Below are 18,222 nucleotides of genomic sequence, written 5' to 3' on the forward strand. Positions count from 1 at the left end.
AGTTGCTCTGACCTACAGATCTTTACACTTTTCAGACCAAGACTAAAGAATTTTATTCTAATCTCCCCATAATATTTCAAGTATTAATTGGAAAAAGAGGAAAGAGTATATATAAAACAATCTGGGGACATTAAGTAAAAAGCTAGCAAACTTTGAAATACAATGGCTTACTAAACATTAAAAATGCCAATTTTCCTCACTTTTGGCTGAGTCTTTCTAAAGACAACCTGTGGGCAGGAGGTCTGCCTTGTGGACTCTGCCCTGAAGTTAGAGATTCTGCTTCCCCTCCCTCTACCCTCCTTCAGCTCCAGCCATCGACAAAGATCTTTAAACATTTCAGGCCTCTGGAGGGGAAAAGTGAGGTAAGGATGTGAAATGCAGTGCAAGGAGCTCTTCTCAGAGGGCAACAAAATGTGCCTGGCTGCCCAGGCTTGAGTGGGTCCCTTCCTGGGGAATGGGTCTGAGAACACAACACACTCATAACTGCTACAAAACCAGTCTAAGAAAAAACGGCCCACAGCCCTCCTTAGCCTTTAGCATAGACAGATGTTGAGAACTGACTCTTTAACAGTCTAAACCACAAGCCCACAAAAGTTCCTTTCAAAGCTGTACAGATTTTTATCAGTCTTCTGCTTTTTCTTTTCTTTCAACAGTCATAACTTTGTGCAGGGAAGCTGCCCAAAAAGCCTTTCTAGCAAATTCTAGCCCCTTTCCTTTTAACCTTAACATTTATGTTTTGGTTTAGAAAAGAATTCTCCATACCCCTCCCCTTAATATACAGCTATATGTTCATGATAGAAAACTCTGGAAATATAAAGCCACCAAGACAGAGAAAAGCAGGTCCTGGCATCCACCAAGTGGCCCATGGCATTGCTATGAGTTGACTGGGCTCACAGCTAGGCAGTGGTGCTCCTCTGTTGAACATAAACACTTTTTTATAGAACATCAACATCAAGGAAGCCCATTCTTGTCCAGGATGGGTCGACAGAAAAACAAGATTCCTGGATAATCACGTCTGTTGTTTGTCAGTCACCAAGTTATGTCCAACTCTTTGTCCAACTCTAAGCCATGCCAGTAGGTTCAGTGTCTGGTTCACAGATCTTCTTTTTGCTATAATATCAAACGATGAAAGCAGGGAGGGACTTTCTGGGGCCTCACTGTGTTATTGTTCAGTCACTCAGTCCTGTCCAACTCTTCGCGATCCCATGGACTGCAGCACAGCAGGCTCTCTTGTCTTTCACTATCCCCTGGAATTTGCTCAAATTCACGTCCACTGAGTCGGTGATGCCATCCAACCATCTCATCCTCTGCTTCCATCTTCTCCTTTTGCCTTCAATCTTTCCCAGCAACATGGTCTACTCCAGTGAGTCAGTCCTCTGTGTCAAGTGGCCAAAGTACTGGAGCTTCAGATTCAGCATCAGTCCTTCCAGTGAATCTTCAGGGTTGATTTCCTTTAGGATGGACTGCTTTTATCTCTTTGGAGTCCAAGGGACTCTCAAGAGCCTTCTTCAGCACCACCGCTCGAAAGCATTAGCTCTTTGGCGCTCAGTCTTCTTTGTGGTCAAACTCTCACATCCATACATGATTCCTGGAAAATCACAGCTTTGACTACACAGACCTTTGTCAGCAAAGTGAGGTCTCTGCTTTTTAAAACACTGTCTAGGTTTGTCATAGCTTTCCTTCAAGAAGCAAGTGTCTTTTAATTTCATGGCTGCAGTCACCATCTGCAGTGATTTTGGAGCCCAAGAAAATGAAATCTGCCACAGGTTCTACTTCTTCCCCTTCTATTTGCCATGAAGTAATGGGACCAGAAGCCATGATCTTAGTTTTTTGAATGCTGAGTTTCAAGTCAGCTTTTTTTACTCTCTTCTTTCACTTTCATCAAGACACTCTTTAGTTCCTCTTTATTTTCTGCCATTAGGATGATATCATCTTCATTTCTGAGGATGCTGATATTTCATCCGGGAATCTTGATTCCAGCTTGTGCTTCATTCAGCCCAGCATTTCACATGATGTATTTCGCATATAAGTTAAATAAGCCGGGTGACAATATACAGCCTTGTCGTACTCCTTTCCCAATTCTGAACCAGTCTGTTGTTCCATGTCCAGTTCTAAGTGCTGTTTCTTGACACACATACAGGTTTCTCAGGAGACAGGTAAGGTGGTCTGGTATTCCCATCTCTTGAAGAATTTTCCAGTTTGTTGTGATCCACACAGTCAAAGGCTTTAGCATAGTCAATGAAGCAGAGTAGATATTTTTCTGGAATTCCCTTGCCTTCTTTATGATCCAATGGATGTTGGCAATTTGATCTCTGGTTCCTTAGCCTTTTCTAAAACCAGCTCGTACATCTGCAATTTCTCAGTTCACATACTGCTGAAGCTTAGCTTGAAGGATTTTGAGCATAACCTTATTAGCTTGTGAAACAAGTGCAATTGTATGCAGTTTTAACAATCTTTGGCATCGCCCTTCTTTGGGACTGGAATGAAAACTGACCTTTTCCAGTCCTGCGGCCACTGCTGAGTTTTCAAAAACTGCAGACATATTGAGTGTAGCATTTTAACAGCATCGTCTTTCAGGATCTGAAATAGCTCAGCTGGAATTCCATTACCTCCACTAGCTTTGTTCATAGTAATGGTTCTTTAGGCCCACCTGACTTTACACTCCTAGATGTCTGGCTCTAGATGAGTTACCACAACATTGTGGTTTTCTGGGTCATTAAGACTTTTTAAATATAGTTCTGTGTATTCTTGCCACTTTTACAAGAGAAATGCAAATCAAAACTATGAGGTATCACCTCACACCAGTCAGAATGGCCATCATCAAAGTCTACAATCAATGCTGGAGAGGATGTGAAGAAATGTGACCCTTGTGTACCACTGGTGGGAATGTAAACTGATACAGCCACTATGCAGAACAGTATGAGGTTTCTTAAAAAGCTAAAAATAAAGCTACCAAAGGACCCAGCAACCTTATTACTGGGCATATATCTGGAGAAAACCATAATTCAAAAAGACACAAGCACCCCTATATTCACTGCAGCACTATTTACAAAAGCCAGGACATGGAAATGACCTAAATGTCCATCACCAGAGAAATGGGTAAAGAAGATGTGGACATATACACAATGGGCTATTCCTCAGCCATAAAAAGGAATGAAATTGGGCCATCTGTAGAGAAATGGATGAACCTAAAAACTGCCATACAGAGTGAAGTGAGTCAGAAGGAGAAAAACAAATATTGTATATTAATGCATATATGTGGAATCTAGAAAAATGGTAAAGATGATCTTATTTGCAAAGCAAAAGTAGTAGAGAACAAATGTATGGGTGCCAAGGAGGAAAGAGGGGTGGTGGGAGGAAACGGGAGACTGGGACTGATGTGTATGCATACACTACCGATACTATGTATAAAATAGGTAACTAAGGAGAACCTATTACACAGCACAGGGAACTCTAGTGCTGTGCTGACCTAAATGGGAAGGAAGAGGGGATATATGTATACATATAGCTGAGTCACTCTGTTACAGTAGAAACACAACCCTGTAAAGCAACTACAATCCAATAAAAATTAATTTTAAAATTATAAGTAATAGTTCGCCTTCTCCCTTGGGAGATACAGGGTGGGCAAATATTTAAACCTATCTATATTTAAAATGTCAGAAACATACACAAAAATATACCATTTCCTTTACTCACTTTTGTGATAGTTTTTAAGATGGCAAGACGATCTGCTGGGGGTGGTAAACCCACAAAGAGTGTTTTGTCCAGGCGGCCTGGGCGCAGGATTGCAGGGTCAATGATATCTAAAGACATAGGGAGGAAAAGCCTTAACTAAATAAAATCTTTTACAAAATATAACTAACATGAGAGATAGGAAAAGTACATTTTTAAGAGAAAAAACTGATAAATTAGACTAGTTTTAGAACTAAAAGATTCTCCTTGTCCTTAAGAAAGTGAAGTCTATTTATCCACCTCCCTGCCCCAAACCCGTTTTCCTTCAGGATTCTCAAGCTAATATGATGACCCCAAATAACAGGCAGGTTTCTCCCTTCCCTCTAACTGGTGACACATTTTATCAATTTTATCAAGTCTGCTTCCTATTACCTTGAACCTCAGTCAAGGCCATACATAATGTCCCCTTAACTGGTTCTTTTCTAAATTTCCCCTCCCTGGGACCCCTTACAATGCTGCCAGAGTTATCTTCCTAAAATACATTATTCAGTTCTCTCAAATCCTGCTCCACCCTGCAGAAGGAAGCCTGACACTTTCAACACCACGTGTCTGATAAGCCTAAGGGTCACCTGACTCTACAGGGCAAAGGTTCGAAAACATTCTGGTCTTAGGAAATCACTGCACTTTAAAAATGGAGTGCATATTACTGATGATTCCTTTTAAACCCCTCTCTCTTGTCCTTCCCTAAATCCCCTTACCCTAGGCAGCCACTGATCTGTTTTGTCACGATGGATAAGTTTGCATTTTCTTGAATTTTATGTAAGTGGAATCATACAGCATATACTGTCTGCTTTTACTCAACATAATTATTTCGAGATTCACCTAAGTTGTCATGAGTATCAGTATTTCCCTATTTTTTATTGCTGAGCAGCATTCCATTGTGTGGCTATATCACATTTGTTTTTTAATTCTTCTGCTGACAAACATTTGGTTCATTTCCAGTTTTGGACTACTATAAACAGAGATGCTATGACCACTCAAGCACAAGTCTCTGTATATGCTTTTGTTTCTCTTCAGTAAATACCTATGTATGGGATGCAAAGCAGTATGGCAATAACACACTGCAGGTGTACATTTAACTTTTAAAAATCAACAAGCTGCTTTCCAAACAAGCTGTACCATCTTACATTGCCAACAGTAATACATTCATATACTCTGTATTCTTGTCAATTCTTCGTACAGTTTTGTTGTTGCATTATGATTTAATCTAATTGTACAAAACCTTGAAACTACAACTCCTCTACATTTCTAAGTGGAAGGTCATGTGTGCCTCCATATTCAATTCCACAGTTACCTCTGAGTGCATTTTACATCATGACGGATCAATGTAGAATTCCCATGTAATATCTCAAATTACATAAAATGAAAGCAATTTTTAAAGCTTTGTGGGAAGTCTTCGTACTAATGATAAAAGTTTTTCTTTTTTTGGGGAAACTTCGAATTATAATGTATTATGTAACTGTATTTTAAAATGTTGGTCACTGAATATCATGAACTTTGAACCGGTTTCTACTTCTAAAAGTGTACCATCACTAAGGTAAGACAACCAAAGTCTTCTCTCAATTTAAAACCCTCAATTGTGTTTCTTTATAAAATAAGACTTGTGTAACCAACCAACTGCCTGCTATGGGACAAGAACTATGGTAATAGTGGGTTCAACTATTACACAATTATGTTAACATTTTATTTTTAAAAGCACTTTACAAGAAAATACGTTAAGTATGGCTTCCAACAGGAGTGTTGTAACAGACATGTTACCAAGCTCAGATTATTTTAGTTCTTTAAGGAAAAAACAGGCTTTCAGGTTAAAACAACAATTTGTAACCAAAACTTTAATCCCAAGAATTCTCACAAAACATATTATAAATGACAGTATGGAAAAAATTCTTGCACAGTATCTCAAAGTTCAGTTCTACAATGTACCCTTAAACTGGAGGCCACAGTTATCTTGAATAGTCTCAAGTTTCCAAATAAAGAATGTTACAAAGAGCTATGTATTCATATACATAACTCAGTGAAACTACAAACCAACTGATCTTGACTCAGTGAAACTATGAACCATGCTGTGTAAGGCCACCCAAGACAGATGGGTCATGGTGAAAAATTCTGACAAAGCATGGTCCACTGGAGGAGGCAATGGCAAACCACTCCAGTATTCTTGCCTTTAGAACCCCATGAACAGTACGAAAAGGCAAAAAGACATGACACTGAAAGATGAACTCCCCAGATCGGTAGGTGCCCAATATGCTACTTGAGAAGAGTGGAGAAATAACACCAGGAAGAATGAAGAGACGGAGCCATAGTGAAAAGAACACCCAACTGTGGATATGACTGGTGATGGAAGTAAAGTCCAATGCTGTAAAGAACAACATTAACATTGCACAGGAACCTGGAATGTTAGGTTAGGTCCATGAATCAAGATAAACTGATTCAAACAGGAGACGCAAAGAGGGAATATCAACATTTTAGGAATCAGGGAACTAAAATGGATGGGAATGGGCAAATTTAACTTGGATGACCATTATATCTACTACTGCAGGCAAGAATCCCTTAGAAGAAATGGAGTAGCCATCAAAGTCAACAAGAGTCCAAAATGCAGTACTTGGGTGAAATTTCAAAAACGACAGAATCATCTCGGCTCATTTCCAAGGCAAACCATTCAGTCTCACAGTAATCTAAGCCTATGCCCCAACCAGTAATGCTGGAAAAGCTGAAAATGAACGGTTCCATGAAGACCTACAAGATCTTCTAGAACTAACACCCCAAAAGATGTCCTTTTCATTATAGGGGACTGGAATGCAAAAGTAGGAAGTCATGAGATACTGGTGAAGTCGCTCAGTCGTGTCTGACTCCTTGCAACCCCATGGACTGCAGCCCACCAGGCTCTCCTGTCCATGGGATTTTACAGGCAAGAGTACTGGAATGGGTTGCCATTGCCTTCTCCAGATACACAGATGACACCACCCTTATGGGAGAAAGCAAAGAAGAACTAAAGAGTCTCTTGATGAAAAGAGGAGAGTGAAGAAGCTAGCTTAAAACTCAACATTCAAAAAACAAAGATCATGGCATTTGGTCCTACCTCATAGCAAATAGATAGGGAAACAATGGAACCAGTGACAGACTTTATTTTGGGGGGCTCCAAAATCACTGCAGATGGTGACCGCAGCCATGAAATCAAAACACACTTGCTCCTTCGAAGTAAAGCTATGACCAACCTAGACAGCATATTAAAAAGCAGAGACATTACTTTGCTGACAAAGGTCCTTCTAGTCAAAGCTATGGTTTTTCTAGTAGTCATGTATGGATGTGAGAGTCAGACTATAAAGAAAGCTGAGCACTGAATAATTGATGTTTTTGAACTGTGGTGTTGGACCAGAAGACTCTTCAGAGTCCCTTGGACTGCTAGGAGATCAAACCAGTCAATCCTGAAGGAAATCAGTACTGAATATTCATTGGAGGGACTGATGTTGAAGCTGAAACTCTAATATTTTGGCCACCTGATGCAAAGAATTGACTCACTGGAAAGACCCCAATGCTGGGAAAGACTGAAGGTGGGAAGAGAAGGGGACGATGGAGGTTTAGATGGTTGGATGGCATCATCTACTCAATGGACATGAGTTTAAGCAAGCTCTGGAAGTTGGTGATGGACAGGGAGGCCTGGCATGCTGCAGTCCATGGGCTCGCAAAGAATCATACACGACTGAGTAACTGAACTGAGTCATATACAGCAATCACATAAGGCATTAGCTGCTCAGTCATGTCCAACTCTTTGCAACCCCATGGACTGTAACTTACCAGGCTCCTTTGTCCATGGCATTTTCCAGCCAAGAGTACTGGAGTGGGTTGCCATTTCCTTCTCCAGGGGGTCTTCCTGACCCAGGGATTAAACCCAGGTCTCCCGCACTGCAGGTGAATGCTTTACCCTCTAAGCCACCAGGGAAGCCCACCACCAGGGAATCACATACAGAACTTCTGACCCAAAGCAAAGGCAAACTAACTTTCTTGAAATTTCTAGGATTCCACACCAACTGGAAAACCTCTTATCCAGTGCGAACACCAACGGTGGAACTCTCAAACCTCTAATCTAGATGTCCACAGTGTTCTCCCATCTAGCCCTGCATCTCAGGGATCTTCTAATTCAACACAAGCAAAGCTGGGAGGGTTTCTAGCAACCCACATTCTTTGGAGTGGTCCAAAATAGCCTAAAGGTCATTCCAATTCATAGTTTCCAAGATTACCTACATAACTTTACAGTCTAATAGACAGGAATCACAATGCATTTCTAAATCTTGGGTTAGAAATACCAAGGCTCAAATATGTACACCTTCAGCTGGGTCTTCCTGGTCCCCTCCCGCCCGGCCCCCACATATGCTCTCGCAGACTCAGTGTCCATGAAATGCCTTATAATGTCTCTTTCATTTCAGTCATTCTAAGGTTCACAGTGATATCTCACTGCAGCTTTAATCTGCATTTCCTTGATGACTAATGACATTGGGCACCTTTTCATCTGTCACCTGTATACTTTCTATGATGAGGTGTCTGTACAAATCTTTTACCTATTTTTAATATCTTTTGTTGCTGTTAAGTTTTTAGTTATGTTGTTGAGTTCATGAAATATCCTTTATCAAATAATATACTCTGCAAGTATTTTCTCTCATTCTGTGGTCTGTCTATTCTCTTAGTGGCATCTTTTGAAGAGCAGGATTAAACCACTTGCTTGAAAGACTGTACTTCTGGTGGTACACATCTATGAAACCTTTGCTTGATCCAACATAGGAAAAATTTTACCCTATGTTTTCTTCTAGCAGTGTTGTAGCTTTGGATTTTCATTGGTCTTTGATCATTTGAGTTTGTTTTTACACGTCATAAAAGGTATGGATTAAAGTTCACTCTTCTTGCATATGGATATCCAATTGTTCCATTACTACTGAAAAGGTCATCCTTTTCCCACCAGTGCCTTTGTGCTTTATTAAAAAAAAAAAAAATTGTCCAAATATTTGTAGAAACATTGTTTTGATTCTATAATCCAATGATCTATATGTCTATGTCTATGCCAATACCATGCTGTGAAAACATCTTTTATTTTAAACATAAAAATGCAGATCTTTTTTTAAAAAAATTCTTATTTATTTAGTTTTATTTATCTGGCTGCACCAGGTCTTAGCTATGGCATGTAAACTCTTAGGTGAGGCATGCAGGTTCTAGTTCCCTGACCAGGGCCTGAACCTGCGCCTCATTCACTGGGAGCACAGTCTTAACCTATGGCCCACCAGGGAAGTCCACAAATGGAGACCTTAAAGCCAGATCAGCATGTCTCAAAACAAAGCTTGATATGAACAATCCCTATTGTATCTGGAAAGGATTCTTAGTTTAGGACTTCAATAATAATTTAAACTCTCTTACTGACAAACATCACATTTAGTATTTTATAGTTTACTATTTTATGAAATTATTTATTTTACTTATAGTAAAAAGCATCCTGAGTACTTTATATGCCATAAAGTGTGCGTTGGGGGGGGGGGGGTTAGATGATTTAAACAATGCTCCATCAAATTAAAATTTCATGTATTGCATCATTTCTCAAAGAAAAGCTGGTTCATACTCAACAATTCTGTTTCGTAACTACAGGCATCTTACTGATGACTGAGATTCGGATCTTTCCTCATCAGTTCCCACCTTGGTTAAGGCCAACAGATCCTTCCAGTTTTTCAGGCCTAAAATCTGGGAGTCATACTGGATTCCATTCTTCCATATCTATACTCAAGCCATTGGCAAATCATGTCAACTCTATGATACAACATATTCAGATTCTTTCTACCCCCAGATACTACCTGATTCAAACTATCATCTTTTACTTGAATTATTTTTACAGCTCCCTAAATGGTTCCTTACCTAATTGTGTCAGAATTTTAAGCAGAAGACTCAAGATAACAATTCTTACCTTCTTCAGTTTCTAACAGAACAATTCTTATCTTTGCAATGAAGAAGTCATCAACAATTCTAAAGATTTAAGGACAAAATTCATTCGCTTACAAATATGCAGAACAGGAGAAACTCTTCCTCAACCATTGATCAAAAAGCAACTGCTATCCTATTAAGTACTCAAAAAAAGCTAAAATTTAAGAGCTAACAGTAGCAACTTTCAACTTACAGAAAATACTTTGTTACCAATGGACCTTCAATTTTCAACAACGCTGCCAAGACAATTCTATGGGGAAAAGATTAGTCTTTGCAACAAAGGATCCTGAGACACATGAATAGCCTGCAAAAGGATGAACACCTTTCTCACAACAGACAAAAATTAACTCAAAATGGATCAAAGACCTAAATGTGAGCACTAAAAGTATAAAACTCTTACAAGAAAGCACAGGAGTTAATCTCTGTGACCTTAGGATAGGCAAAGATTGCTTAGGTATGACAGCAAAAGAAAACCGATATAAAATAAAATAGAAACCTATTTACTTCTCACCAAGCGCTCTCCATTTCAGCAAGTAGCAAACTTTTTACCCTAGCTTTTAGGTATAAAAAAAAAATCTAATAGTAACCTTTCTTTACTCTCTTTCTCACATCCACATCTAATTATAGTACTTTCTATTGGTTTTACCTTCAAAATATATCCCAAAGGGGGATCAGCTCCCATTGATCACTTCTTAATTTTCCCCCCAAACTCACAGCAATTCTCCCCTGGATCTTCTAACTCAGATGATCCTCTATGTTAAGAAATCCTTTGGGACTACAGTGAAATTTATGGACTCCTTGTCAAAAACGTGCTTTAATGCATAAGGCAAAATACATAGGATTACAAAGAAATCAATGGTATTAAAAGCTATCAAATTGTTAGGAAAACAAAATTTTGAATAATAATACATATGAAGTGAAGTCGCTCAGTCGTGTCTGACTCTTTGCAACCCTGTGACAGTAGCCTAACAAGCTCCTCTGTCCTTAGGATTTTCTACGCAAGAGTACTGGAGTGGGTTGCCATTTCCTTCTCCAAGGGATCTTCCCAATCCAGGGATCGAACCCGGGTCTCCCACATTGTAGGCAGACACTTTACCATCTGAGCCACCAGGGAAGTCTCTAATAATACATGTACTTCCTTATTAATATCTTAAACAGCAAGTGTGATTACACTAATTGTGGAGTAGTATGGGTATAAACAGTATTGTGTGATATCTGTAAAGACTGTAAGGTGACAGAGAAATAGCTACTAGTTCACAGTTCCAGGTATACTCAGTCTTGTCGCCAACGTTCATAATTCAGGGAAATGCTAAAATTCAGTTAGACGGTGGTGAAATTAAGTTTTGTCACATTTAGGCTCATGTCTGTATGCGCGTGCATGCGTGCTGAGTCACGCAGTCGTGTCTGACTCTTTGTGACCCTATGGACTATGGCCAGCCAGGCTCCTCTGTCCATGGGATTCTCCAAGTAAGAATACTGGAGTGGGCTGCCATGCCCTCCGTCCAGAGGATCTTTCCACCCAGGGACTGAACCTGCGTCTCCTGGCAGATGGGTTCTTTACCACTAGCACCACCTGGGAAGCCCCATGTAGGTTCCTAGATCCCTTAAATTCTAGCTACAGATCCCCAAGGTTAAGAATACCATTTTTAGCTAATTTTTGTGAGAGGTGTAAGATCTATGTCTATTTTTTTTTGCATGTGAGTGTACAGTTGTTACAGCTCCGTTTGTTGAAAAGACTATCCTTTCTGTTAGGATACTGTCTTTGTTCCTTTGTCAAAGATCAGTCCCCTATATTTGTGTGGGTCTATTTCTGGCTTCTGTTCTGTTCCATTGATTTATCTTATCCTTTCATTAGAACTACACTGTCTTGATTATCACAGCTTTATAATAAATCTTGAAGCTGGGTAGTGCCAGTCCTCCAATTTTATTCTCTTCTTTATTTATTTAAATTTTTATTTACTTTTTACATTTTGGCTGCGCTGGGTCTTTGTTGCTGAACACAGGCTTTTAGTTGTGTTAAGCAGGGGCTACTCTCTAATTGTGGTGCACAGGCTTCTCAACTGCCCTGACCTCTCCTGTTTCAGAGCATAGGCTCTACAACATGCAGGTTTCAGCAGTTGTGGTTCACGGGCTTCAATGCCAGAGGCATGTGGAATCTTCCTGGACCAGGGATTGAACCTGAATCCCCTGCACTGGCAAGTGAATTCTTAACCAGTGGACCACCAGGGAAGTCCCTATTCTCTCCTTTAATACTGTGCTTGCTCTTCTAAGTCTTCTGCATTTCCAAATAAACTTTAGCCTTTTCGTATCAACTTTAGAATAAACTTGCACTTTCATATAAACTTTAGAATATAAACTTTTGCCCTTCAATATCAACTTCAGAAACAAATGTTCTTTAAAAAACATGCTAGGATTGCTTTGAATCTACAGACCAAACTGGGAAGACTGACATCCTGACAACACTGAGTCTTCCTATCAGACACAAGAGATATCTCTCTATTTATTCAGATCTTTGATTTTTTTTTCCATCAGAGTTTCATAGTTTGCTTCATACAGATCTTGTACATAGTTTATTAATTTATACCTAAGTTCCTGTTTTTCTTTCTTTTTGGTGCTGATGTAAATGGTATTGTAGTTTCTTTTTTTTTTTGTAAATGGTATTGTATTTTCAATTTCAAACTCCAATTGTTTATTGCTAGCACTGACCAACTTATTTTTGAAAAAGGTGTAAAATTGACTCAGTGGAGGAAGGAGTCTTCAACAAATGATGGTGGAACAACTGGATACCATAGAGGAAAAAAAACCCTTTGACCTAAACTTTGTGCCTCACGTAAGTTACCTAACAACAGATCACAGGTTTAAGTGTGAAACATAACCATAACACTTTGAAAGAAAACACTGGAGACAATCTTTACGACATACTTTTGAAAAACAGATTTTAGACATGGTCCTCAGAAAGGAAATAAGGAAATAAGATGATGTATAAAAGGAAATAAGATGATGAAAAGACAAGCTACAGACTGGGACAAAGATGAAAAAAAACTGAATCTCTCTTAGCGTTACTGACAGAAATCACAGTCATTCAAGAAGAGTCTGACAATCTCTTTAAAAATGAACATATATTTATCATATGACCCAGCAACCATGCTCCTGGGCATCTATGTCAAAGAAACACATTATGTTCACACAAGAACCAGACGGAGGTATTCAGGGCAGCTTTATATGAAGCACTCAAAAACTGGAAACGAACATAATGCCCCCAAGAAGAGAACAGATAAGCAAACTAGGACCTACCTCCACACCACAGAATATTACTCAGTACTGAAAAGGAACAGCCTGTTGATACATACAAGAATTCAATCAGTCTCATACTTTGCCACCTGATGTGAAGAGTTGACTCATTGGAAAAGAATCCTAATGCTGGGAAAGATTGAAGGCAGGAAGAAAAGAGGAATACAGAAGATGAAATGGTTGGATGGCATCACCGACTCAATGGACATGAGTTTGAGCAAACTCTTGGAGATGGTGAAGGATAGGGAAGCCTGGTGTGCTGTAGTCCACTGGGTTGCAAAGAGTCAGACACGACTTAGCAACTGAACAAGGGCATTAGAATAGGCGAATAAAGCCAACCTATAGGTCACATTTTGTATGATTACTTTCATACAAAATTCTTAAAAGTGATACAGTTATAGAGATGGAGAACAGACTAGCAGTTGCCCTGAGTTAGAGATGGTGGGAGAGAGGTGGTTGTTTCCATAAAGGGACAGCAGGAAGGAGGTCTGTGTGGTGATGGAACAGTTCTTGTGTTGACTGCAATGGGATTACATGAATCCACACATGTGCTAAAAGAGCACAGAAATAGACAAAATTACACAAATGTCTATTTCCTAGTTTTGATTTTGTACCATAGTTATGTAAAATGTAACAACTGGGTAAATGGAACCTCTGTGCATTATTTTTTATGATTTCCTGTGAGTTTATCAATGTTTCAAAATGCAGTTATTAATAAAAAAAGTCACATATTTTATAAAAAGAAAACTAGATCACATCATTCCCATTCAAAAAACCTTCACGGCAGAATAAAACCCACACCCCATACTGTGGCCTAAAAGGCCCCTTGCTCCTCGCCATTACTCACTCCCCGCTGCCCCCCACCAAGTCTTTTCACTTGAGACACACTGGCCGTGCTGGTTCTCCAAACTTGTTCTCACCTCAGGGCCTTTACACTTATTGTTTTCTACCTGGAATGCCTTCTCTCAGATTATTGTATGGCTCAATTCTTCACGTTATTTGGGTTCCTGCTCATATGTCACTTCTTCTGAAGAAGCCTTCCTGGACCATGATACCTAAGTTAGCATTCACTTCCTCAAAATAGACATTCTCCATCCTCTTACCCTGTTTTATTGGACTGCCTATTACTTATTCCCTGTTCAGCTCCAAATCAGAACATATGCAGGCAAATAAGTTTTCTGAATTGTTAACCTTTGAATTCCCAAAGCTCAGTAGGACCAGGCATATAATAAAAATTCTGTAAAAATGAGTGAATGAGTAAATTTTCTGAGATTAATGGTATGACTGATCCATATACAACACCAAACCATAAGGCTGAATGTATAACTTGTACCATAATATCAAGAATATGATCAAAGAAAAATTTACATAACAAGGATTAAAGATAACTACATGTTTTTACATTCCGACTTCTCTCTCTCTGAACCTGGCTCTTCCTGTCACTGTCCTGACCAAGAGAATTTGTCTAATCTGGGCCCTACCTTCAAGAGGAATGGCAACTTCTGCCTTTATCTCTTGGAATCCAGCTGTTATCTAAGAGGGGGGAGTACTCAGCCAGCCATGCTAACAGAAGTCAAGCCACATGGCGAGGCCTTGGAATTTGACAACTGCAGAAGGAGAGGGGAGGCATAAGGCCAAGGAGCACCAAGGCACCAGACACGGAGCAGAGAAGTCACCTCGGAAGGGGTGCTCTGGCCCAGCCATGCCTGCTGGCGGCATGCGGATCACAGACGAACCACCTGGACAAGCCCTCCCTGAATTCCTGACCTACAAAATGACGAACAAGGCAGAAATGGTGATTTTAAGACACTAAGTGTTGTAGCAGTTTGTCACGCAGCAATAGCTGACCAGAACATCAGGCAAGAGAGGATTTCTTAAAGCTAACCAGGAAATAAGTTATAAACAACCAAACAGAATGTCACAGGACAGAATATAATGAGACAGAACTGCCAAATAAGCATCAATACAAGCAAAGAGACCCAGAACATCTGTTTTTAAATTTATGTGGCTCCTCAATGTAATCGGGAGGAAGTGATGGGTGAGATACAGTAGAGAGGAAGACAATACTCAAGGATGCTGGAAGGAACAAAACACAGGGGCCACACGATGATTCAACCTCCATTCACTGGCTAAGCTCAACAGACTACTACAGTCAGTTGTCCGTTTTACAACTAAGGAGAATCTGGAGAAGGAGTTCAAAGATGAATGAAGAGATCAGAGGAGGTGAAAAAAACATGAGGAAAGACAATGTACCTGAATCCTTTTGAAGGAAAGGATTTAAGTAAAATTTAAGTAATGCTGAAGGATCCACTATTTTCTAATCTACAGAGATTAAACTAAAAGATAAGCTGTCTACAATAAACATGAATGAAAAATGTTGAGTGCAGTTAAAGACAGAATAGGTTATTATGGCAGACCAAACACTGTCTTCTTGAAATCTGCTAGAAAAGATCTGCAGCTGCTTGGGAAAGGCAGGATGTGATGCTATCCAAATTTGAGACCGTCAAGGTTTCTTCTAGGATGACTGATTTTATGACCCAACAACTATTCCTACTGCCAATATCTGAAGTGTGTATGACGATGATAATAATTACTTAACAGCTACTTGCCACATACTACAATACATACATTACCAACATAACTTAAGCTTTGTTGACAACACTGCCTATTAGGTATATCATCCTCTTTTACAGATGAATAAGTACTGGTTAGCAAGATGAAGTCATATTTGCTCAGGATTAATGTGGTACAGTAACGAATGAGTACACTGGTCGTTACCTCAGGCTCTTGGCTAGAGTTTTCTGTGCAACAGGAGTGTTTTTGTTATGCTAAAGAGATGACTCAAGGTTGGCCCCAATATAACTTCAGGATGGGGCTGGTTATCAGAATGACTAAGCATCTGATTAGAGGGTTGGAACTTGTAGCCAGACATCTGAGGAGGCAGGGAGACTGAGTTCAATCACATGGCTGATGAGTCAATTAATAAAAACTCTGGACATCAAACTTGAGGGAGATTCCTGGTCGATGAACACACTGATGGGACAGGAGGGTGACGTGTCCTGACTCCGTGGAGAAAGGGCCTGGAAACCATACCACCTCTGAGATGGCCCCAAGTGTACCCTTTATAATAAACTGGAACAGTAGGTATAGTGCTTTTCTTTTGTTAGTCCTTCTGGCAAATTATTGAACGTGAGGGCAGTTATAGGTATCCCCAAGTCTGTGTAGCAAGTTGGTCAGAAGTGCAGGTGTCCTGGAGACACCACGTGCAGCTGGCATCTGAAGCAGGGGAGTGGTCAAGATGACTCCCCCTTAACTTGCAGGTTCTGGTACTAACTCTAAGCGGTTAGTGTCAGAACTGAATTATAACCTACTCAGTTGGTATAGACTAATTAGGGTTGAAAGAGAAGAGTTGGTAAGATGTGAAGTGCTACAGCCAGGACTCACACCCAGTTCTGCCAAACTCAAAGGAAGTATTTCTAATTCAAAGTAAGAATCTAATTCAAAGGTGTTAAACCATAACACCTTTCAATTTTTCTTTTTAAAATGAAATGGTATACAATTCATGAAGATTTTAGTATCTGTACTAACTTATGAGAAAGGAAAAATTATATCTGCTTAGAAAACTGAAAAATCCATTTAAGCAATTAAAGTCCCATGTCCCTGCTGGCAGACATAGTTAGAAACCTCAATGCAGGGCAGCTATGACAGAGTCGCTCATACGGATGGCAAAGTATCAAACAATATGAAAACAATTTAGGACCCAAAGTATAAGCCACCTTCAGTATTTCTGAAGTTTTGAGCCTTTTTCTAAGCCCTTCCCAGAGGACTTAAGCATTTTAACAATTTAAAAAATAAGTTAAGTGCAGGTATATGGATAAGCTTCTAGGATAAAACCTTAAACACCCACCTTCAGCCTTCAGATACAGTGAAAAAGAGCCTGGTTCCTGTGTCCTATAAGCTTGAGAGGAACCACAGGATATAAATCCTGATAATACTTCATGGTCAAAGTGTATGTTACAAGTGTTCTTGGCCAACAAGACAACTTTCTGTGTACCAACACAGAAAAAAATCTTATAGAATCCAGGCAATACCACCACACACACACACACACACACATGCACACACATATATATATACACATCCATTTTTAAAAAATTATAGCTGACTTAAATGCTTTCTAAAGTTTTATTCCAACTTATGAACCAAAAAGGGATTCCCCAAACTTAATCTTTCTTTAGTAGGATGTATGTAAATTATACTCTTTGTAAATGCTGGAAGTTTTTAGACTTAGCTGTTTTAGTCTTCTTTCTTACCTGGTCTGTTAGTGGCTGCCATAATAAAAACTTGCTGACGTGTTTCCAGACCATCCATCTCTGTAAGCAGCTGATTCACCACTCGGACACTTGCCCCTGTCTAAAAACAAATAAATATAGCTCCATCAGCTCCTAATAAAAAGAAGAACACACTGCTGTTTTTTTTTCCATACAAAATATTATAATTGCTAACTTGAATGAAAGCTTCTGTCAAAAGATATAATATCATTTCTGAAGAAGTCACTGTATCTAATCACTGTGCAAAACATGTTCTTGTCAGTGTGCTTCCCCCACAATCTTGCTACTATCCACAATTCAGATGAGGAAACCAAGGCTGCGAGAGGCTATTTGTCCAAGGTCTCAAAGCTAGATAAAGATAGAAATGAAATTCAATCTCAGGCTCAGCTGGTGCCAAAGTCTTACACCTCTGAGTCAGTTGAAGAAGCAACAGCTGAGAATTCAAAATCCTGTGATAAACCATAATGGAAAAGAATATGAAAAGAAATGTACATGTGTATAACTGAATCAATTTGCTTTAATACAATTAATATTATATATAATTGTATTAATATTAAATATTAATATAACCAATAACATATAATATTAATGTACTGCTGCTGCTACTGCTAAGTCACTCCAGTCGTGTCTGACTCTGTGTGACCCCAAAGACAGCAGCCCACCAGGCTCCCCCGTCCCTGGGATTCTCCAGGCAAGAACACTGGAGTGGGTTGCCATTTCCTTCTCCAACGCATGAAAGTGAAACATGAAAGAGAAGTCACTCAGTCACGTCTGACTCTTCGCAACCCCATGGCTGCAGCCCACCAGGCTCCTCCATCCATGGGATTAATATACTAAATATCAATATAATTAATACCATCAATTAGTTTAATACAAATTAATACAACACTGTAAATCAATTATACATCAA

At 39.5% G+C, this 18,222-nt stretch overlaps 1 protein-coding gene across 2 annotated transcripts in view; it reads right to left on the reverse strand.

Moving 5' to 3' along the window:
- NVL (nuclear VCP like) overlaps nucleotides 1-18,222 on the reverse strand; it is an 84,037-nt gene that overhangs the window by 22,361 nt on the left and 43,454 nt on the right. For both annotated transcript variants that reach the window (XM_052653536.1, XM_052653537.1), the window contains exons 18-19: nucleotides 17,295-17,394; nucleotides 3,697-3,803 (exon numbers count right to left, since the gene is read on the reverse strand). In XM_052653536.1, the coding sequence (XP_052509496.1) occupies nucleotides 3,697-3,803; nucleotides 17,295-17,394 (207 nt within the window). The remainder of the gene's footprint in view (nucleotides 1-3,696; nucleotides 3,804-17,294; nucleotides 17,395-18,222) is intronic.

This window comes from Budorcas taxicolor, chromosome 16 (assembly GCF_023091745.1).
Source record: "Budorcas taxicolor isolate Tak-1 chromosome 16, Takin1.1, whole genome shotgun sequence".
Taxonomy (NCBI): domain Eukaryota; kingdom Metazoa; phylum Chordata; class Mammalia; order Artiodactyla; family Bovidae; genus Budorcas; species Budorcas taxicolor.